Here is a 23139-nt window from a genome sequence, read left to right as displayed (position 1 = left end):
AATGACTCGGGCATAAGGAGAACGCAGAGAATTAAACACATTTGCTTCAGCGCCTCTTTCCTGGGACTGCTCTATCCTGAGACTCACGGGGTTCCCCAGCTCACCACTTTCTCCACCTTGGAAATCACTCATTGGTGTGCTGCACAATGTGGAACGCAGACCTCTTACCTGTCAGTTCTGTGGGCGGGATGCTTAGTGTGGCTACAATGGGCCAGAACCATGGTCTGGGTGCTTTCTGGGAGCTTCACTGGTCCTTCCTCCATTTTTACCTCAACAATGGTGGCGTTCCAGTCATGGTTCCTTCTTTCTTTTTTTCTTTTATTAAAAATTTCCGCCTCCTCCCCGCCTCCCATTTACCCCCCTCCCCCCTACACTACCCCTCCCTCTCCTGTCCAGAGAGCAGTAAGGGTTCCCTGCCCTGTGGAAAGTCCAAGTTCCTCCCCCCTCCATCCAGGTCTAGGAAGGTAAGCATCCAAACAGGCCAGGCCCCCCCAAAGCCAGTATGCGTAGTAGGGTCCAAATCCCGTGTCATTGTCCTTGGCTTCTCAGCAGCCCTCATTGTCCGCCATGTTCAGGGAGACCGGTTTTATCTCATGCTTTTTCAGTCCCAGTCCATCTGGGCTTGGTAAGCTCTGAATGGATCAGCCCCACCATCTCAATGGATGGGAGCACTCCTCGCAGTCCAGACTTCCTTGCTCATGTTTTGGCTAAAATCAAAAACACCAATGATAGCCTTTGCTGGAGAGGTTGTGGGGTAAGAGGTACACTCACCCATTGCTGGTAGGAATGCACACTTGTGCAACCACTTTGGAAAGCAGTGTGGCAGTTTCTCAGGAAATTCGGGATCAACCTACCCCAGGACCCAGCAATTCCACTCTTGGGAATTTACCCAAAAGATGCCCAATCATACTACAAAAGCATTTGTTCAACTATGTTCATAGCAGCATTATTTGTAATAGCCAGAACCTGGAAACAACCTAGGTGCCCTTCAGTGGAGGAATGGATGAAGAAACTGTGGAATATATACATATTAGAGTACTACTCAGAGGTAAAAAAACAATGACATCTTGAATTTTGCATGCAAATGGTTCCTTCTTTTTGTCTCTAAAGCCAGCAATCCCAAGTTGAGCTCGGCTCACACCCAGCGCTCCATCCATCCTTGGACCCCATCTCACATGTTCCAGGACGCGTGTGGCTGCATCTGCTCCAGCTGCGTAAGCCAAGACCATCTCCCTGAATTAAGGTTAAATGGGTAGTCACTTTGATTCTTACCGCAGTTTCTCCTTGTCAGACTAGATGGCGTGTTCATGCAGTACACTGAGTGGCTTCCATACATCTCTGTATTGTGTGACCCAGGCACAGCTGTAGAACCAAGATCTCATTGATAGGGTTTTCTTTGGGACATGAAACTACGAACTCTGCTTGTTGAGTGAGTGTAGATTCAAGATAGTTAAAGGTTGGTTTCCAGTTTCCTGAGAAACCGACATACTGATTTCCAAAGTGGTTGCACAAGTTTGCATTCCCACCAGCAATGGATGAGTGTTCCCCTTACTCCACATCCTCTCCAGCAGAAGCTATCATTGGTGTTTTCGATTTTTAGCCATTCTGACAGGTGTAAGATGTTATCTCAGAGTTGTTTTGATTTGCATTTTCCTGATAGCTAAGGAAGTTGAACATGTCCTTAAGTATTTTTTGGCTATTTAAAATTCTTCTGTTGAGAATTCTCTGTTTAGTTCAGTACAGCATTTTTAATTGGGTTATTTAGAATTTTAATGTCTAAATAATGTCTTTCTTGAGTTCTTTAGGTTTCTCAGAAAATTGGGAATCAACCTACCTCAGGATCCAACAATACCACTCTTGAGAATATACTCAAAAGGTGCTCGATCATATTACAAAAGCATTTGTTCAGCTGTGTTCATAACAGCATTATTTGTAATAGCCAGAACTTGGAAACAACCTAGATGCCCCTCAACTGAAGAAAGGATAAAGAAAATGTGGCACATCTACACATTAGAGTACTACTCAGAGGTAAAAAACAATGACATCTTGAATTTTGCATGCAAATAGATGGAATTAGAAAACACTATCCTGAGTGAGGTAACCCCAGACCCCCAAAAATGAATATGGTATGTACTCACTCATAAGGAGATACTAGCCATAAACAAAGGACATTGAGCCTATAGTTTATGATCCTAAAGAAACTAAGTAATAAGTTGAACCCCCCCCCCCAAAAAAACATATATAGACCCACGTGGGAATTGGAAACAGACAAGATCGTCTGGCAAAATTGAGAGCATGGGGGCCAGGAGGTTGAAGGAAGGGGAGGATTGAGGAGAACTTGTGGGAATGGGATAGTTGAGAAGGAGGAAGGACAGATATGAGAGCAAGGAAAGGGATATTTTGATTGAGGGAGCCATTATGGGGTTAGCAAGAAACCTGGCTCTAGAAAAATTCCCAGGAATCCACAAGGGTGACCCCAGCTAAGTCCCTAAGCAATAGAGCAGAGGGTACCCGCACTGGCCTTTCCCTGTTGTCAGACTGATGATTATCTTAAATATCACCATAGAAACTTTGTCCAACAACAGATGGAAACAGAGACAGAGAACCACATCAGAGAACTTGGACTGAGCTCCCAAGGTCCAGTTGAAGAGTGGAAGGAATGAGAATATGAGCAAGGAGGTCAAGACCATGAGGGGTCACCCACTGAGACAGTTTGCTGGAGCTAATGGGAGCTCACCAATTCCAACTGGACTGGGAGTGAATGAGCATGAGATCAAGCTAGTTCCTCTGAATATGGTTGACAGTTGGGGCAGACTGAGGGGCCACTGACAGTGGCATTGGGATTTGTCTCTACTGCAAATACTGGCTTTTGGGGATCCTATTCTCTTTAGATGCATACCTTGCCCAAACTAGATATAGTAGGGAAGGCCTTGGACTTGCCACAGGGTAGGGTGCCTTGTCCTCTCTTAGGATTGGAGGGGAGAAGAGTAGGGATATGTGTGGAGGGACTGGGAGGAGGGGAAGGAGTGGGAATTTGGATTGGTATTTTTTTAAGTAATAAAATAATAAAAAAAGAAAAAAAGATAGTTAAAGGACATGATTAGCAGGTTGTATGTGTTTGAAAACATCTTAATTTGTATAATTACTATATGTAAATATAAAGTAATTAAGTAAGTAGATGGCATTTATAGTATTTTAGCTGGATTTTATTTCTCTAGATCTGAATTGGCCAAAAGGACATTTTAAGTCTGCCATATGGGCAACTAGAAACCTTAAAAAGTTTAAAACTTTTGAACTCTTAAAAGATCAAAGTTTTCTGTTCTGTTTTGCTTTTTTTTAATTTCTTAAGGGGGAGTTTTTTTGTGCTTTGTTGTAAAGTTAACTCAATAAAGTAGCTCACCATATTTAACTCTAGTCCCAGGAGATCTCACACAAGTTCTGGAGCCTTCTGACCTCCACAGGCACCAGACACACATGTGGTGTGCAGACATAGAGGCAAAACAACCTTTGCTATACAATAAAAATAAATAAGTCTTTTTAAAAAGAATGAATGAATGAATGAATGAACGAATGAACAAATGGATGAGATGTCCCAAATCTGGGGAAAGATAGGAGCAATTAGGTACAACTAATCTAAGTCTTCAAACATGGTGAAACCCAAGAGCCAGGACATGTTATCACCGAAGAGTAAATAAGCATCATGGTATCTCCAAAGAAACAGATATACAGGCAATAGCATACAGTGCCCAGGAACATCTCACACATCTGCAGCCAACTGATTCTCAATAACGAAGACAAAAATGTGCGGTGGAACAAAGAAAACCTTTGGCAGAGTGGTCCAGGGAGCCATGACACACAAGGTCAGAAGTGACCTCCATCCCTTACTGAAAATGGGCCAACAACCTAAATGTTAGCTCAGAAACAAAAAGCTACTAGAAGAGAATGGTGGAGAATTTAACCAGTTGGGTAGACAGCAGGGTTTTGTTGTTGTTGAGTTTGTTTCTGTTGTTAAATCACACCCCAAAGCAAAGGTAAAAAGAGAAACTATACAAACAGAATAATTATCAGTCTAAAAAGCATCTTTGCCTCAAAGGAGACAATGAGCAGAATCAAAGGACAAACTGCTGAATGGGAGAAAATGTTTGCACACCATTTATCTGATGAGGAAGTAATATTCACAATATATCAGGAACTCAATATGCAGCAAGAAAATATGATTATTTTTAAAGAGAAAAAGTTATCTGAATAGCCCTTTCTCAAAAGAGAGCACACAAATAGTTAAGAAGTATATGGAAAAAAAAATGTAAGTGCCCAGAAAATGCAAATTGTGTTCATAATAAGGTGTCCTCTCAGCCCAGTTGGGATGGCTATTATCAAAAGGAAAAAAAAATCACAAAAGCCAAGGAGATTGTGAGTGGAAATGACTCACACAATACCAATGTGGATAGAAATCAGTACAGCCAAGAAACGGAGCTGAGTGGAGGCTGCTCGGAGTTCCAAACAGAACCACGGGGCCCAGCAATGGCGCAACTAGACAGAAAGGCAACCATATTTCCAAGAACCATCGATCTGCACTCAGATGTTCACTGCGACAGCATCCATGTTAGCAGAGAAACAGAACACACCTAACGACCCGTCTTTGGAGGGATGAAGAAAATGTGATATCCAGATCATGAGCACAATAGTGTCCCACCATTCAAAAGGGACAAAACTCTACCGTTGTCAGGAATGTGGGTAGAGCTGGAGATTAATGATTTGTTCTGTGAAACCAACCACAGGAAGACAAACACCACGTTATTCCAATCTGCACTGTTCTCTCCATGACGTAGACGCTACCCCAAACTGGCGACTCTCTAGTGAGCTCTTCTCTCATGAAGTTTTGGAAGGTGTCTGAATATCGTTTTCATCTGTGACAGCATGGGTAGAATCAGGAAATGTATGAAGTGACATCAACCAGGCACAGAAATGCAAATTCAGTGAGCTCTCACTAGTTCGTGGAAGCTTAAAGGAGCTGACGATATATGAGAAGAGAGTAGACAGCCATCCCTGGAGTTCAGCCGGAGCGGGCAATGGCGGGGAGCGAGGAAGTGGAGAATGGAGCCGAGACAATACCAGTGTGGGGAAGAAGCTCTAATAACATACAGTTTGCAATATTTTTAATGTATCAATTTCATGTTATACATGTCTACGATGTATTTTAATCATATCCATCACTACTCCTCCCTCTGACTCCTCCCAGATCCATCTCTCTTCCCTGTCCCTCCTCTCCCTCCTCCCTCTAACTCCTCCCAGATTTATCTCTCCTTCCTGTCCCTCCTCTCCCTTCCCCCTCCTCCCTCTAACTCTCCTCCCTACCATTCCTCTCCCTACCCCCTCCTGATATAGAAGGTGATGTATGCTGTGAATATGTTTTATTGCCATCTGCTAATAAAGAAGCTGCTTTCAGCCAATGGCTTAACAGAATAAAGCCAGGCTGAAAGAGATAGAGAGAAAGAGAGAGAGAGAGAGTAAGCGGAGTCAGAGAGAAGCCATGTAGCTGCCCGCAGGAGACAGATGCACCAGAACCTTACCGGTAAGCCACAGCCATGTGGCGATGCACAGATTAATAGAAATGGGTTGATTTAAGGTATAAGAGTTAGCCAGAAATAAGCTTAAGCTGTTGGCCAAACAGTATTGCAATTAATATGGATTTCTGTGTGATTATTTTGGGAATCTGGGAGGCCAGGAAATGAACAAGCAGCCTCCCCCAACACCCTCCTCCCTCTAGCTCCTCCCTCCCTCCTCCTTCTCTATCCCTGTCCTCCCTAGCCACTCCCAGCGTTGTGTCTTCTATTTCTTTCTTTTTTTGCAAGACATACCCATAGGTACAATCGTGTCAAGAACATATAGAACGTGTAGCACACAGTTTAAATCCCAGCAGGTGGATCTCTGGGAGTATAAGACCAGCCTGGTCTACAAAGAGAGTTCCAGGACAGTCAAGACTGTCACACAAAGAAACCAAAAACAACAACAAAGAATAACATTCTATGATGTTCTTCTCAGATTTAGAGCCCCTTCCTACAAAGGAAACACATGCCTAGTGTGTAAATCTGGCCAAGGACCCAGAGTTGAAGGAGCCCATGGGCCCCAGGAGTAAACTTATGTAGCTATTTGACAAAAATACCCTGGTATCATATTGTCCTCTAAACGTGTATCTTCCTACCCATGAGCTAGAGTGTGGACCCATTAGAGAAGATTCCTTGTGCAGTGGGTGGAGGTTAACACAGAAACTCACAACTGGTCAGAGGGAAGAGAGTAAGTGAATATGGAGTGCTCGGCCACAAATAGCACACACACACACACACACACACACACACACACACACACACCCCAAGGCTCGGGAACCACTGCAGAAGAAAGGAAGGAAAGATTCTAAGAGCCAAATGTCAGAGATGAGCAGGGCAAACTATTTCTCCTGCCCACAACAGGAAGTGTCCTCATGGGCTCATGGCAGTGGTGATGTGCCCGCGTAAGTCCTACACAAGGTGACGCCAGTCACCATTTCAGCACAAGGTGGAAAGGGGTTCGTGAGCACCCCACCCTAGCTGAGGAGCTGTGGACAGCTGACGGCTTCTGGGGGCGGGACAAGTTTGTTTCCTTTAAGTGGTGGCTCCTGGTAGGTGGGCCATGCTCTAGTGGATAACCTCATACTGTAAGTATACAGGCAGTGCAAAGGGAACACAGTGGGCTATTAGAAAAGGATATGCAATGGTTAATTAAACAGTTCAAAACATTAGGGGCTAGTGTTTGGTCACGTTTGCAGAAAGGAAGTTGTTAATTATCCTAATTTAACCATTATATGCTGAGTAAGAGAAGTTGAACCCAACACTACCCTCCACAAACAGGAACAAACATTATAAGCCATGTAAAAATTATCATCATGAACTGTTTTCCAAAAAGAGAACTGGCTAAAGGTGCTGACCCCTGCTGGAATTGAGAGCACATAGCAGAAGGAAAAGGTTAACCTCTTGGTTTTCTATTTGTTAATTTGTCACCAAATTTAGAAACTCTAAGGTTTGGAACTATTCCAACAAAAGTAGGTTTTCTTCTTTGCACGTTAAGCTTCACTGAGCAGAAGGAACCTCAGTCCCCCAGAAATGAATAAAAGCCCTGAGCATCACCATCTGACCACCTTCCACACTGCTGGCTGCTTAGCCATGAGACCCCATTCCTGCCTGGCTGTCCTCTTGCTGTTTTTGATGATAATGCCAAAAGGTAAGCAAGGGAATGATGGCAGCAGGATAGGGGCTTCCAAGGATGTCTACTTGGGGGGCTTTGTCTCTCATAACTCAGGTGTCAGCACATGGACTTGAGGATCCCAAAGTCCAGCGTCTTCAGAACCGATAAGGTCCAAATTCAGAAAGATGAGTCCTAGCAACATAAAAACGGGCCCAAGAACTCCACCATGGGGAGGGAAAAGCCCAAATCGAGAAACAGAGACTAAGAAACTACTTGACATAAAACTTAAGTCCATAGACATTTAAAAAAAAAATGGCTACCACCACCACCCCAGTCTCCAAAGGAGTGTGAAGATTAATTCATGTTCCTGAGTGGATGGAGATAAAGAGTCCATTGATGAGACGTGTGTGTAAATGCTAGAAGCAAATAAGAGAACTTGGGAGCAGAGGAATTAGGGGGAAAGTGAAGATAATGGGAATCGTCGATTTAAAAAAGTGCTAACTGTAGGGTTATAGGAAGCACGTAAGAGTCTGGTTGCAACCTCAAAACCCGCAATTCACACGTTTGAATGTTAGAATACAGAATCAAAATCAGAGCCACTCCAGTCTCTTCTGGCTGTTTCATGCAGATCCTGGTGAGAACTTAGAAAATTCATTCCCTGCTACTTTTCGGAAGGAAGGGGGCTTGCTGAGTATACCTGAGGAGCAGTGGGCTGCACAGTTCTCACTGAAGGAGAGAACCCTTCTTGGCTCAGCTCTGAGATCCATTTAGAGCACAGCCAAAGCCTCTCCCTTGTGGATTTGGGCCTAATTTAGGAACATCTTCACAGCTACCTGGCACATAGCTGCACTCTCAGAGGGGAGTTGATACAATTCCCAGCTCATTTCTTAGCCCTCGTCAGAAAGCTTGACTGAGGTGGACAGACTCGCGGGGACGTGTGATGTAAAATATGACGGTAATTATTTGAATGTAGATAGCACTTTAGTGGTCCTGTCTGTCACTTTAGATAACAGAAGCCATGCTCACTTGAAGAACATGCTTCCACTAAGATCCCACGTGTGACCGCAACGCTGAACCAAGTTTCCCTTCCTCTGGGTCTCTGTTCTTTCCACCAAGCTACATGGACATAAAAATGGCAGCTGATTTCTAGACCAGACGTTAGCCTCAAGGTCTCTTAACTGAGTGGCAAGGAAACTGGGGAGTTCTTTGCCATGCGTGACAGCATTAAAGAACCCAGAGGGCACTAAGCTATGTGGACTAAACCACAGCTGTTGTTTCAGTAATACGAGGACCTAAAATAATTGAACTTGGAACACACACTACAATGATGGTTATCAAAGCCGGAGGCGAGGGGAAGCTGACTGAGGAGTTATCAAAAATTCAGTTGGATAATTTGATGAGTAAATTTTATAGACAAATTCTAAAACTTCCTGGCCATAGCTCTTAAAGATGTGAGAATTTTGGGCCTCATGGTAAGTATCCTTATCATAATAAATAAAGAGAATCGTGGAAGTGTGTTTAGGAAGATGGGAGAGGGAGCCTGCTGCAAAGCCGACAAGAAACCCGGAGGCCAGCATTGCAAGTCAGGGTCTCTGGCCCCCCAAGATCAGCTTTCCTTTGCTCTTCCCACATGGGTTGTCCTGTGAGGACAGAGTAAACTGGAGTCATGCAGTTCTTCAATGCAAGCAAGTACTTCACACGACCAGGTCTCTTGTGAACCCATGATATCAGAGACCCAGGAAAAAAAATCAAAGCATCTAACGTCTAGTGCGCTCTTTTCTTCTTCTTATTGTTTGAGAGCTTTATGCATGCCCACAATGTGTCTTGATCAAGCCCACCCCTACCCCTCCCTTCCAATTCTTCCTCTATTTCCCACCACTTTTCTCTCCCAGCATCATGAGATTTGTTTGTATTTTTATTGTTTATTTATTTTTGCTTCAGCAGCTGTTAATTGACATCAGGTGGGCACTTTGTCGCAGGCCTGGAGATGCTGTGGTAGCAGAAGGGAAGGTGGAGAGGGGAGTCCTGTCTGACTGCAGTGACAGCTGAGTGGGGTATACAGGCAAGATGGGGAGGCAAAAGCTGTTGGGGAAGCAAGTCAGGCCCAGGGCCAAAGGTTACCTACACTGCAACCTGGACCCCGGGCCCTAAGCGCTTGTGGGCTTTGCTTTTAAAAGTCAGCTTCTACTAAGTCAGCTTCTACTAAGGACCGTAAGCAGACGCGTGTCTTTTCTGTGATATCTGTCGTCATCATCAGTAGAAAGAATGACTGACCGTTCGTGGGGCTGGAAAGACAAACTGAAGGGTACTGACATGTAGCTATGTTCTCCTCAACAACCAAATGAATTAAGAAAACATGTGGATATACATGAAGGGAACTTTCATCCCTGAGAAGTCTCTCCATGCATGTACACACAACAAGCCATCGTGTAACTCGATAACCGTGTTCTTAGTTCTGAAGGGTGAGCTGAGGTGAAGGCAGCAGGGTGGGTTGATTTTCTACAAAGTAAGTTTGAGTTAAGGACATATGCTTCTGATAAGGGTGCTGTTGAAACTACTTCTTGGTGGAGGTATTGATGCCTTCAGTTCAGGGTGATTCACTAGAGAGGAAACTGAGCAAGCCATAGCTAATCAATCCAGTAGAGTTCCAAAGATACCTTCTCCATCGTGGTTAGAGTCAACACTTCCATGCACTTACAAAGTACTGCCCAGGATGATGACCACATCTCTAAATCCCACAAGTTAGCCTGCTCACTCCAAGGTGTATACAATTCCAAACCCCTAACCTCTTTCCCTAAAAAAAGGACACTATTTCTGTAGAAGCATATGATCTTTCTGTGTAGACAATGTTGTGTCTCCCATTCCAAAACCACCTTCTGGGGTTGTGGCTTCCTGCACACTTTTGGCACTTTGAACATGAATTCACGGTGTTGTCCAATTCCTTCCTGTGCAGGAAAAGCTGGCGTTCTTCCTGGGGAAAAGCAATGCATTTTGTTGAAAGGGATATGCAAAGACATAGCATGCACGTCCACGGATGATACCATTGGCGAATGCAATGATGAGAAAAAATGTTGTCGGAAATGGTGGGTGTTCGAACCCTACCCAACACCCATTCCTAAAGGAAAATCTCCTTAGAGGGGAGAAAACTGCAAGCCGTCGAGTTTCAGAAAGCATGGACAAGCTGTGTAGATTTCGTCTTAAGTACACTCACCTTCTTTCTCCCTTGCCTGGAAATAAATGTCCTGAGTCCGTTCTGTCTGCTCTCTCAAAGTCTCTTAAAAATCTCCTAGAAGTCAGAAAAAGGGGCTGAGAGGGGAAATGCCCTCCCTGCCTCAATATATATCAGAATATCTCTGTCCAACTTCAATAATTTTAAAACATGGCTTGAGAAATTATTTGGGATTTATCATAACAATATTCTCCTTTCTAAATCATATTAATAAGCTAGAGGAAAAGGTATGAGAACTTCTTACCTTGAGAATATCTGAGCAAAATGAGCACCCAATAAAAAAGATCAAGATAAAACCGGGCGGTGTTTGCGCACACCTTTAATCCCAGCACTCGGGAGGCAGAGGCAGGCGGATCTCTGTGAGTTCGAGGTCAGCCTGGTCTACAAGAGCTAGTTCCAGGACAGGCTCCAAAGCAAAAGCGAAACCCTGTCTCGAAAAAAAAATCAAGATAAAACTTTAAACATGCAAAACGATGAAAAATGAACTACGTAATGTTTGATTGTCTTCATGGGAAAATAAACACTTTCTCTCATTTGCCTCTGAAAGGATAGCATTTTTCTGGACTGAGAATGTAGCTCAGAAACAGAGCATTTGACTGACCCTGGCTCGAACTACTAAATATAAATATAAATTTCACTACTGATGAGATCTACTTGGAGCCTAAGGGTAAAAAGGCTGTCAGTCATGTGATCTTGCTGACACTGCACTGAGAATTAGGCTGTAATCCCTACTGCTTCCCCCAAAATACAACCTCGAGTGACAGAATCCAAATCCATAAAATCCCCAAAGATTACATTTCTCTGTGTCTATCTCAAAAGGTTCAAAAACTCCTAAAACATACGTGATTCTGGGAGAAAATGGCTTTCGAATTTCCTTATAATACAGCTCTTAACATAAAGGGTAATTTATCTGTGAAACTTTAAAACATGACAGACCATCTTACAGGCTACTATATACAATAAAGAACTTAAGATAAACACACATGGTTTCGCATAATCACAATGGTTGCACAGGTAAAAAACAATTATGAACAAATCAGATACATCATAAATATTCAAAGTGAAATATATAAATGCATATTGGTGATTGTGTGTTCCCCTTTTATAACTATGGTGGTTAAAAAAATCATGATAGACCCATGAAGTCTATTAACAAAATCATCAAGAAGACACTATGAATTCCCACTATCAATGGCCACCGAAAGAGTCTAAGCCTTCTCATCTTCCACAAGTGAAGATATGCCAAAAAAATGTCTTTATTCATTGACAAAATCTCAACATTTCTATGGATATGTACAATATTGAAACAGAAAGATGGCCTGTTACATTCTATGCACTGATTTCGGAGCATGAACACCTGTTCTGGTTGGTTTGGGTCCACTTAACACAAACATAGACATTAATTGAGAAAGATCGGCCTGTAGGCAAGCCTGTGGGGACATTTTCTTGATTAATGATTGATGTGGGAGGTCCAGCCCATTGTGGGTGGTGCAACCCCTGGGCAGGTGGTCCTGGGTTCTCCAAGACAGCAGGCTGAGCAAGCTATGAGGAGCAAGCCAGTAAGCAGCACCCCTCCATTGCTTCTGCTCCAGTTCCTGCACCGAGTTCCCACCCCGACTTCCCTCTGTGATGGACTACAAACTGTAAACTGAAAGAAACCCTTTTCTCCCCAGGTTGCTTTTGGGCACAGTGTTTTAGAAATCCTAACTGAAGCAAAATCCATTCCTCTTGCTCCTGCATACAGACCCAAGAAATAAGAAATAATCCTCTTGATCTAATAGCATCTTCAAAAGTGTCTTCTCACCTCACAGGTGAGAAGTAGATAATAACTTTCAGGCCTCTTTAGGCAAACAGCGCTTTGCTTCACTGGAAGCTCTTGTAAGTAATCTCATCAGCTGAAGGAATGTCAATGCAGGCCAAGGCGAGTGTGTGTGTGTGTGTGTGTGTGTGTGTGTGTGTGTGTAAGTGTGTACAGGTACCTGCAGAGGCCAAAAGAGGGCATCAGATTCCCTGAAGCTGGAGTTACAAGCAGTTGTGAGCTGCCTGACATGGGACCAAACTCGGCGTCTTGATGGAAGAGCAGCAAGTCCTCTGAACCACTGAGTCACCCTCCAGCTCCTCCCACTAAACATCTAGGGAGAAACTAAAGTCTGAAAACAAAACTCAAAGAACAAATCTCTCTCTAAAGACACGCCAAAGCCCAGAGCCATTAAAATCCAAATGAATTAGTTCGTGGAATTGTCTTTCCCACTCTGGAATTCAAGGTTTTCAATTAAATGACTGAAAACGTCAGGGGCGGTTTTTGATTCTTTATCACAAAGAACCCCCGGTGGCTCGGGAAGCTTTAGTTAATTCAGTATCGAGTCTCCTGTGGTCTTCCTGTTTCATCTGAGGAAAGGATTAGATAAGGGGGGTTGGAAGCCATACCAAACAGCCGGGGAGATGACTCATTTGGTGAAGTTCCTACCACACAAGCAAAAAGACCTAAGGTTAGATCCCCAGAGCTCTGTTTAAAAGCCCAGCGTGGAGCCATGTGACTACAACCCTAGGCTTGAGATGGGAGGCAAATTGGAGTATCCTTGAAGTTCCTTGGCCGGCCAGCATAGCCAAACTGATGGTGAGCTTCGGGTTCAGAGAGAGATGCTTCCCAAAAAGAGAAGTGGAGGGCAATCAAGACAAGATCTCCACCCACACATTCAGACATGTTCGTGCGCACCCCTCCACACACGTACACAATACCACACACCACATACACACACAATCAATAAAAATAAGATTAATTCCTCAACATAAAGCCAGCCACGCAGAACCTCATAGAAGACAAAGTGGGAAGTACACTTGAACGCTTTGGCAGGGAATCACTTCCTAAATATAATTCCAGCAGCACAGACACTGAGAGAGACAATTAATAAATGGGACCTCCTGAAACCGAAAAGCTTTTGTAAAGCAAAGGACACAGTCAATGAGACAAAACGACAGCCTACAAAAATGGGAAAAGATCTTCACTAACCCCACATCAGACAGAGGTCTGATCTCCAAAATATACAAAGAACTCAAGAAATTGGACACCAAAAGAACACATAATCCAATTAAAAAAATGGAGTACAGACCTAAACAGAGAACTCTCAACAGAGGAATCTAAAATGGCTGAAAGACACTTAAGGAAATGTTCAACATCCTTAGTCATCAGAGAAATGCAAATCAAAACAACTCTGACATTCCATCTTACACCTGTAAGAATGGCCAAGATCAAAAACACTGATGACAACTTATGCTGGAGAGGTTGTGGGGAAGAGGGAACACTTCTGCATTGCTGGTGGGAACACAAGCTGGTACAACCCCTTTGGATATCAGTGTGGCGATTTCTCAGAAAATTAGGAAACAACCTTCCTCAAGACCCAATAATACCACTTTTGGGTATATATTCAAAGGATGCTCAATTGTGCCACAAGGACATGTGCTCAACTATGTTCATAGCAGCATTGTTTGTCAAAGCCAGAATCTAGAAACAACCTAAATGCCCGTTGACTGAAGAATGGATAAGGAAAATGTGGTACATTACACAATGAAGTACTACACAGCCAAAAAATAAAATAAAATAAAATAAAAAATAACAACATCTTGAATTTTGCAGAAAAATGGACGGAGCTAGAAAACATTATTTTGAGTGACCTAGGCCCTCTACAAAAAATGTGACAGTCGTACAGCTTAGACTTTTTTTTTTTTTTTTTTTTTTTTTGGTTTTTCGAGACAGGGTTTCTCTGCAGCTTTTTTAGAGCCTGTCCTGGCACTAGCTCTTGTAGACCAGGCTGGCCTCGAACTCACAGAGATCCGCCTGCCTCTGCCTCCCGAGTGCTGGGATTAAAGGCGTGCGCCACCACCGCCCGGCTCCAGCTTAGACTTCTTGTGGGACTCCTAACTAGTGACTTTCTGGCAAGCTACACTCAATGAAACCCATGATTCCTAGGCAACATTTACCATCTGATAGTAAGTTATTATCTTTCTTCTTCTGTAACAGCTTGTGCTTGATTGCTGGTGACTCTCTGACCTTTGAGGAGAGGCATTGTCAAAACATCCTACCTGTCCCCACAGAGGCCCCAGGCGATCTGGCAATACCTCGGTGTTCACGGGGCTATAGCCTGAGTAGAACGGGATTAGTCCTTTGATGTCTATGATGGCAGTCAATAGCTGGGCATCACACAGTGTTCCTGGGCCTCTGGGCAGTACCATCTCGTTCCAGTCCTACCACGCAGGGAAACACATATTGATTGGAAATGTCAAAAAGTCCCTGAAAAAGGACTTCTGTTTCTTCTCATAAATTCTGTCACCCCACCACGCAAACTCTGCTTCAAGAAGTCAAGTGTCTGCAGACATGAGACCAAACTCGGTATATTCTGGACTCGCGATCAAAGAGGGTAAAAACTGGAGCCAGACTGCCCCGAGTGAATGCAAGAATTGCCAACAAGTAGCACATACCCCCAAGGGCCTTCTAGAATGCTGGAGAAGTGGGGGCCCACGTGCGCCTGTTTCAGCAACGTACAAGGAGAAAGGACCTGAACCTGGACAGGCACCTATACTCATGTGAACATTCCTGCACATAGAAACACACACACACACACACACATACACACACACACACACAGAGTTTTTTTTAAATTTAAAGTTATAACTATCAGTATTAAGGTTATGGGCATACTTTATAGTATCTAAAGTTGGGGTGCTTCTGCCTCCTGTAAACCTTCCATGCACCCCTCAGACTACTCTGGTACCCACTATGCTAGCCTCATCAGAGCCCAGGAGGTAAGTCATGCCACGTTGTCAGGAATACATTCGTGTTGTTGTTCCATTTGCTTTCGTGCTATATGCCTTTGTGTGCTTTATAATGTCTTAATTTTTCCTACAGTATTTCACAACCGCAAAGTGTGAACAATTTGTGTTCACTCAGACTTGCAGTAAAAACGTCAGTTGGTCTCATTTCAGTTAACTCAGAAATAACCCAAGTTTCCCCCCCACACACACATCTCACTAGCTTGTGTCTAGTTTCACATCTGACTGTCCATTCTCTAAAACACCGGCAAATCGGCGCGGTCACATCAAGGGCTTCTCTTCCCATTACCAGCGAATGGGGTCAATAGTGTCCCTTGGTAGGTGGGGGCTTAACTTGCACGGCTCCCGACCCCAGGAGGCAACACAGATTGTTAGCTGCATGTCTCCCCACCTTCTCCAGGACTGCCCCTTCCCTCTCCACTGTGTGCTCCCCATCTGTGCCCACACCACGATTTGATAATCGTGCTTAAAGTGAACGCCTGTCATGGCCACTGCATACTACCTCCCGGTACAAAGCCTCACTGGAACCTAGAAATGTTCTCGCTACTGAAAGGTTCAATAACCATGCAGCAGCTCACGACTCCAGGGCCAGAAACCGGCTCTCCTCATCTTGGCCTCTGCTTCTCATCAGCCTCCCTCCTCGGCTATGAGGGTCCTGCTCTCAATCCTGGGAGTCCTCACCTTGCTGTCCATGATTCCTCTGGGTAAGACAAAAGTTCCTTATTCCAGGGACAGGAAATTAGAGGTGAAAGAAAGGATACAGTGTGTAAGAAACTTGAGGAATCAAGAAAAGGAAAATGGGCAATTAGAAATTGGGAAGCCAGGCAGTGGTGAGGCAGAGGCAAGAGAATCTCTGAGTTCAAGGCCAGCCTGGTCTACAGAGTGAGTTCCAGGACAGCCAGGGCTGCACAGAGAAACCCTGTCTCAAAAAACAAACAATAACAACAACAAAAAATACAGGAAGGAAGGAAGGAAGGAAGGAAGGAAGGAAAGAAGGAAGGAAGGAAGGAAGGAAGGAAGGAAGGAAGGAAGGAAAGTGGGAGAAGGGCTAAGAGACACATCCTCCACCATTGTCCTGGGTCCACAGAATGCTGTCAGCACTAAGCAAAGCCCTGTGTTATGTATTTCTTTTGTTTGTTGTTCGTTTTATTTGTATTGTCTCTTTTTCAAGACAGGGTTCTCTGTGTAACAGCTCTAATTATCCTTGAACTAGCTCTGTAGACCAGGTTGGCTGCCTTTGCCTCTCAAGTGCTGGATTAAAGGCGTGCGCCACCACTGCCCAGCTGTATTTCTTTAAAAATCAGTTGAAATCTGGTTGGTTTAACTTAATCTGTGTGGGAATTACATAAGATGGGTGAAGGTCCTGCTTGAATTCATTTTTAATGTTTTTAGCATACACTAATTATACATAATAATGGGTTTCATTGTGACATTTTCTTACTTATACATGATGCATTTTGATCACATTCAGTTTCCCACCTCGTCGTCGTCATCCCTTTCTCCTTCCCAACTGGCTTTCTTCTACCTCCTACCTCTGCCTTCAAGCCTTTTTTTTTTTTTTTTTTTTTTTTGCATATGGTGGATACCCTTAGGTTTGTTTGTGAATCTAGGATTTTTGTTTTGTTTGAGATAATAATAAAATTACTTCATTTCCCCCTTTCCTTTCCTCTCTCAACCCTCCCATACACCTTTTTTCTCTTTCAAATTCACACCTTTTAAAAATTGTTATTGCAAGCATATTAGGAATATACACACATATATATATATATATATGCAAATATAACCTGCTTTCTCTGTATAATGTTTTCAGGACTGACCATTTGGTACTGGATAACCAATCTGTGTGCTTTCTCCCACTCAGCATGCCTTCGCTGCCTGTCGTTCTTTATGTAGGGATGAGGTCTCTCCTAGCTTTCCCCTTGCGCATTGGCTGGTCTATGGCTGTTGTTGCTCAGCTCATGTCTAGGCAGTCATGTCGGTGAGACTTTATGGACGTAGCTTCTGACCTTCTTAGGAGACACAGCCTCACAGCCATCTCCCTTCTGTGTTTTCTGAGCCTTGGATGCAGGAGTGTTTTGTAGATATGTCCCCTGGGGCTGGGCTCCACGACTCTGCATTTTGGTTGGTTGTGGTTTTCTATAGTGGTCTCCATTTTTTTGTGCGTGTGTGTGTGTGTGTGTGTGTGTGAGAGAGAGAGAGAGAGAGAGAGAGAGAGAGAGAGAGAGAGAGAGAGAGATCCAGTGAGTCTCATTAGACATGTTTATAGGCACATGTGTGGGAGGTTGTTTGCAGGAACATGGGCAAATTGCCAGCGGTTACACCACTGAAGAAAACGTTTCTCCCTCCCCATCAGCGATTAGCTGAGCACACTTAGTAACCCCACCTTCCCCCTGACAGGAAGTTGATGGCCTCCGTAGGAATCTTGTGTAGGTCATCATGTCATACCCTGAAATCAGTATGTCACACACACACACACACACACACACACACACACACACACACACACCTGTCCCCTTCCACCGCAATCCCTGAGCCCTGAGGGGGTGGTACAGAGGTCCCCTTTATGCCGGGCATCTTACCGTCATGTATTCTCTGCACTGACCATCTTGGCAACCACTGATGCCCAGTGCAGGGAGAGGCTTCTCTGACGCTCTCTGGCAGCAGCGCTGCTCTGTGGGCACAAGCAGCTACTTAGAGGGTGTTGATGGCTTTCATGACCATAGCGCCTCCCACTAGCGCCTACGCCCTCCCCAGTCACTGGCTTTTGACCAGGTGTGCAGCACCAGACACGCTCCCGGAACTAGACTTCCCGTGGATCAGGATCAAATCTCATCTGAAAGTGGTTGCCGGTCTGTGTGGGGGGAGGCTTGCTGCTGTTGCACCAAAGGGCTGTCTGTATTGTACATGGAGCCTACAGCTGAGTAAGACTATTGGTGACAACCCTCCCTGGAAGCCTGCACAACCCCTTTCTGCAGTATGAGGGCAACGCCAGCAGGAGGAAGTCCCAGCTCCATGCTCTGAGTCCTGTGACCAAGGCGTGTGGCCTTGTCACCATCAGGGTCTTACCGATAACAAAGTCACCTCCTTAACCACATGCTAAATCACCAATGTAATCTTTCCAGATTAAGTTTAAAAATCTACCAGTATTATATAACAAACACATATGCCTGGTTTTACATTATTGTCTACTGATTTATCTTTTCAAATGCAGACATTACCTAAAGTACATTTTACTGGATATAATTAAAGATTTCCTTGACCATTTTTTTTTATATTTTTACTGAGACATAATTAACCATAAAATTTACTCTTTGTAAGTTTTCCCTTGAGTAGTTTGAGTATTTGTGAAGTTATGCAGCCATCACCCCTACGTATCCTAAAGATAGCGTTCCCTCATCTCCTGATAACCTGCAAGTCTCCCCAACTCTGGACCTTGAATATAGACATAGCAATAAGAGCCACGGTCCTTTGGTCTGGCTTCTTCCACTCAGAGCAATGTTTCTAAGTTCCATCCCTGTGTTTCATTCTTTCTGGTATTGAAAACTGTCTCATTGTACTTGAGGCAGTGGCTCAGTGGTTAAGAACACTGGCTGCTCTTTAAGAGGACAAGGGTTTGATTCCCAGCACCCACATGGGGATGCAACCATCTGTAAATTCCAGTTCCAGGGGATCCTATAATCTCTTCTGTCCTCTAAAGCACCACACAGACATACATGCAGACGAAACATAGATAAAATTAAAAATAACAATAGCACGTCTAGTAATTTTAAATAATTAAAATTACTTTTTTGAGATAGGGTTTTTTTTTTTTTGGTTTTTCGAGAGAGATAGGGTTTTTCTATGTAACGCTGGCTGTCCTGGAAGTTGCTCTGTGGACCAGACTGGCCTCAAACTCAGAGATCCGCCTACCTCTGCCTTCTGAGTGCTGGGATAAAAAACGTGTGCCACCACTGCCTGGCTAACTTTTTTTATTTTTATTTTAAAAATTATATTGTATGACTACTGTGTGTTTGGTATCAGTTGGATTGATTGTTCTGCTTTAGGGTTGTTGATAGTGGTTCCATTTGTACTTGGGTTTTATGTGGATCTGTTTTCAGTTCTCCTGGGCATAAGCTTGGGGATTGAACTCGTGTGTTCTGTGTTTCTCAGGAGCTGCCAAACTGCACTCCGTGGCTGTCTGTTTTGAATCACCACGGCGGTGCACAGGGTCACCACTTGCTATTGTCTGCCATTCTGTCCCTCACGACAGCCATGTGATACAGTTGAAGTGACATCCCATTGTAGTTTTCGTCTGAGTTTCTCTACCAGGAACAATGGCTGCATGTTTCATTAGCTTCTTGGCCATTTATAGACCTTTCTCGGAGAAATATATGTTTAAATGTTCTGCCCATTTTTAACTTTTTTATTATCGAGTTGTGAGCTCTTTAAGCATTTCAGTACTAAGTCCTTGTCAGATACAAGTTTGCAAATATTTCTCCCACCCTCCAGATTGTTGTCTTAAAATATTTTATTGGACACACTCGCTATTGTTAAGTTTGCAGGGTCAAGTTATAGACAGGCCAGCCTCAACAGTTTAAAATAATTTTAAAACATTTATCATCATACACGGGAAGGTGTTCATGATCAGTCCGTACTTAATAGACCTTCTGGGGTTTTTACGGCTTTAGTGAATTAAATTTAGCTTAATTGAAGCAAAAGGATTTAATATTTGTTAGCTGCATGTGGTGGCACATGTCTTTAATCTCAGCACTCTGGAGGCAGAGGCAGGCAGATCTCTGTGAGTTCAAGGCTAGGCTGGTCTACAAAGTGAGTTCCACTATAGCCAGGCTACACGGAGAAACCCTGTCTTGAAAAACTAATAATAATAATAACAATTATAATTGATTAATTGATTTAAAAAAAAAACTGAAAAAGGACCAGTTCTTCTGATGGTGCCCACTGGTACCTGGCGTTCTCCCCTTCTTGTATCTCCCTCCCCGGTTCTTCCTCCCTCTTTACTTCTCTGATGGTCTCCGTTCTACTCAGAGTTTTTCATTTTTTCTAGATTCCACATATGACAGAAGGCATGAGGACACATACCTGTAATCTCAGCACTTCTGGGGCTGAGCCAGGAGGCTTGGCACGGGTCCAAAGATAGCCTGGACTACTGATAAGTACCAGGCCCTTCAAGGGTACATAGTGAGTTTCTGAATACAGATCCAGAGGAGGAAAGAAGAGGGAACATTCAATGCTTTCTTTCTGGTCCAGATGACCTTCAGACCCAGCTATTTTCCTGCAAATGACTTGCTCCGTCCTTCTTTATAACTTGACCCCTTCCTTATCCATCTGCGGATAAACACAAAGGCTGACCCCATGACGTAGCTCCTATGAGCACATCTGAAAGAATTTTGCTTTAGGAATTAGCCCTGTTTTTAATTTATAATTTTTTTATTCATTTTTTTGTTTTTTGCACCATAGACAGAAATGTAACTAGTTCTCTGCCCCTGCCTCATTTACATGTTCTTTCCAGAAGGAATCATCACTTTCCTGTACCTATCGCCTTCTTGTTTCCTCTCGAATTCATTTTAATGTTTTTCTGACATCCTGGGAAAGTTCTTTATTCTTTTCTTAAATCACAAACTATTTTAAATGATAAAAACAGCAAATCAAGAAGCCTAGAAAGATAGCTCCATGGCTAAGAGCCCTGGCTGCTCTTGCATAGGACCAGACTTCATATTCTCAGAACCCACATGGCAGCTCACAGTTACCTGTAACTGCAGTTCTAGGGGACCTGCCTGGCAGTTCCTCTGGCCTCCGTGGGCTCCAGGCATGCGCGTGGTACACAGATACGTGTGTAGGCATTCATATCAAATAAACTTTCAAAACTTAAATTAACACTAAAAATAAAAGTATCAAGTAGAGGGACTGTTAAGACATTGCTCTTTCAGAGAATCTGAGTTTGAGTCTCAGCACCCATGTTGGGTAGCTCACAATCACCTATTACTCCAGCTTCAGGGGATCCAACACCCTCTTCTGGACTTCATGGGTGTTGTGGTCTGGGACCAGCCCAGACCATAAATTATCTCTCAGACCAGAGGGGAGGCGTGGGAATAGAGGCCCAACTCATGTTTTTATCAGGAGGGAGTTTTCAGGGACCCTTCATGAAATCCTGAATTCACATCCTGAAAATCACCCATATCTATTCTCCAAACAGCTTTTATATAAAATGTAATCTGAGGGGGAAGTTCACTAGCATTCTGTTTCCTAGGTAGAATCTCAGTACCCATATCGGGGGCTCTCAACCACCTGTAACTCCAGCTCCAGAGGATCCAACACCCTCTTCTGGACTCACACACATGTGGCGCACGTGCGCACGCGCGCACACACACACACACACACACACACACACACACACACACACACACGGAATTTGAAAGTAACAAAAACGAGTCTTTTCCAAAGTAATAACATATAAGCAGTTCAGTGAGACACATTTGTCTTCTCTTTCAAAGCCAGAAGCTTCCTTGAGAGCCATGAGTGCTCCTCTGTGTACCTCCACTGCAGAATGAAGTGCCATGCCACTGAGTATGCCATCAGGTATTGTGAGGACTGGACCATCTGCTGTCAGGTAAAGAAGAAAGAACTAAAGAAGAGTAAGATGTGGTGACAAGCTGAACTCCATCTTCTTCGGAAAAGCCATCAAAAGTATTTCAAAGTTCCTTGTCTATCTGAGAATAAATGGGATGATGAGTAAGAGGAGTTTTATGCTTGGATGGTCACATTGAAATAAATACGCTTTATCACATCTTCCAGTCTATTTCCACATGCATAATATTTTACCAGATTGTGGTTTCAACTGTATATGCCATCATGTATGCAGGGTTGACCTTGGCAGTGCTAATCAAGATCAGTGGATTATGAAGAAGAAGGAGGAGGAGGAAGAGGAAGAGGAAGAGGAGGAGGAAGAAGAGAAGGAGGAGAAAGAGGAGGAGGAGGAAGAGAAAGAGGAGGAGGAGGAAGAGAAAGAGGAAGAGGAGGAAGAGAAAGAGGAAGAGGAGGAGGAAGAGGAGGAAGAGGAGAAGGAAGAGGACAAGGAGGAGGAGGAGCAGGAAGAGGAAGTAAAAGTTTGATAAAAAGAAGACCTCAGCGGGAGGGGAAGAGGCATAAGAGAAAGGAGTGGGGTGACTATAAATAGTATGTATTATGCACATGTATAAAGTTCTCAAAGAACAAATTTAAAATTATTAAGAATGCTACCTATAATGAGATATCACGATGTTTACATAAATTAGAAGGTGATCTTTTTACACTTCGACAGGCCCTTCTGACTTTAAAGGTTTTCATCCAAGAGTGCAGTGTTGTCTAACTCCTTGTAAGACATCAGCTTTCAGTGTTCTAACGCTAATGAGCTAAGGAGAATTTCATTTCTGGTCTTGACCATTTCTTGTTCTATGGGCCTCTACCTGGATAAGCATCTCGGTCTGGAGCTGGGATATTTTCTTCTATAATTTCACGGAAGATATTTTTTATGCCTCATTGTGGTATTCTTCCCCTTCTCCTATGCCCATGATTTGGAGGCTAGGTCTTTTCATGATGTTCCAGAAGTTTCCCAAGCTCCATTCATCTTTTTTTCCTCATTAAACTTTTCTGAGTGATCCAATGCCTCTTCTCTGTCTTGATTCCACAGCTCTCTGTTTCTGACATGATTGAGTTTGTTTTGTATGGCTTGCCACCGAGGTTTTTCTTTGGTTTGATGTTTTTCCATTTCTAGCATCGTTTCAGTTTGGGTTTTCTCCATTTCACCCATCTCTGGTTTTTATTTTTTTTTTTTTCTTCTTTGAGTTGTAATGCTTTAGTTCTCTGTCTGGGTGTTCTCCAGTCTGCGC

At 43.6% G+C, this 23139-nt stretch overlaps 2 protein-coding genes across 2 annotated transcripts; both read left to right on the top strand.

The window, feature by feature from the left end:
• Positions 1-7196: 7196 nt before the first annotated feature.
• Positions 7197-10353, top strand: Defb130b (defensin beta 130B). The gene is made up of 2 exons (XM_038309597.1): positions 7197-7254; positions 10172-10353. The coding sequence occupies exons 1-2, from the start codon at positions 7197-7199 to the stop codon at positions 10351-10353; spliced, it is 240 nt and encodes a 79-aa protein (XP_038165525.1).
• A 5567-nt stretch (positions 10354-15920) lies between these two features.
• On the top strand, positions 15921-21920 carry LOC119799727 (beta-defensin 43-like). The gene is made up of 2 exons (XM_038309567.1): positions 15921-15978; positions 21766-21920. Exons 1-2 carry the CDS (start codon positions 15921-15923, stop codon positions 21918-21920), a joined length of 213 nt encoding a protein of 70 aa, XP_038165495.1.
• Positions 21921-23139: the final 1219 nt, after the last annotated feature.

The sequence above is a fragment of the Arvicola amphibius genome, chromosome 13, assembly GCF_903992535.2.
Source record: "Arvicola amphibius chromosome 13, mArvAmp1.2, whole genome shotgun sequence".
NCBI classification, from domain to species: Eukaryota; Metazoa; Chordata; class Mammalia; order Rodentia; family Cricetidae; genus Arvicola; species Arvicola amphibius.
Note: the sequence above shows the minus strand (reverse complement) of the source record. Positions and strands in the feature narration are given on the sequence as shown.

Excerpts from the sequence above, each read along its gene's own strand:
- LOC119799727 (XM_038309567.1), top strand. The coding sequence starts at position 15,921 with ATGAGGGTCCTGCTCTCAATCCTGGGAGTCCTCACCTTGCTGTCCATG. Across the intron at positions 15,979-21,765 it reads GCTGTCCATGATTCCTCTGG|CCAGAAGCTTCCTTGAGAGC; the intron begins GTAAGACAAAAG and ends TCTCTTTCAAAG.
- Defb130b (XM_038309597.1), top strand. The coding sequence starts at position 7,197 with ATGAGACCCCATTCCTGCCTGGCTGTCCTCTTGCTGTTTTTGATGATA. Across the intron at positions 7,255-10,171 it reads TTTGATGATAATGCCAAAAG|GAAAAGCTGGCGTTCTTCCT; the intron begins GTAAGCAAGGGA and ends CTTCCTGTGCAG.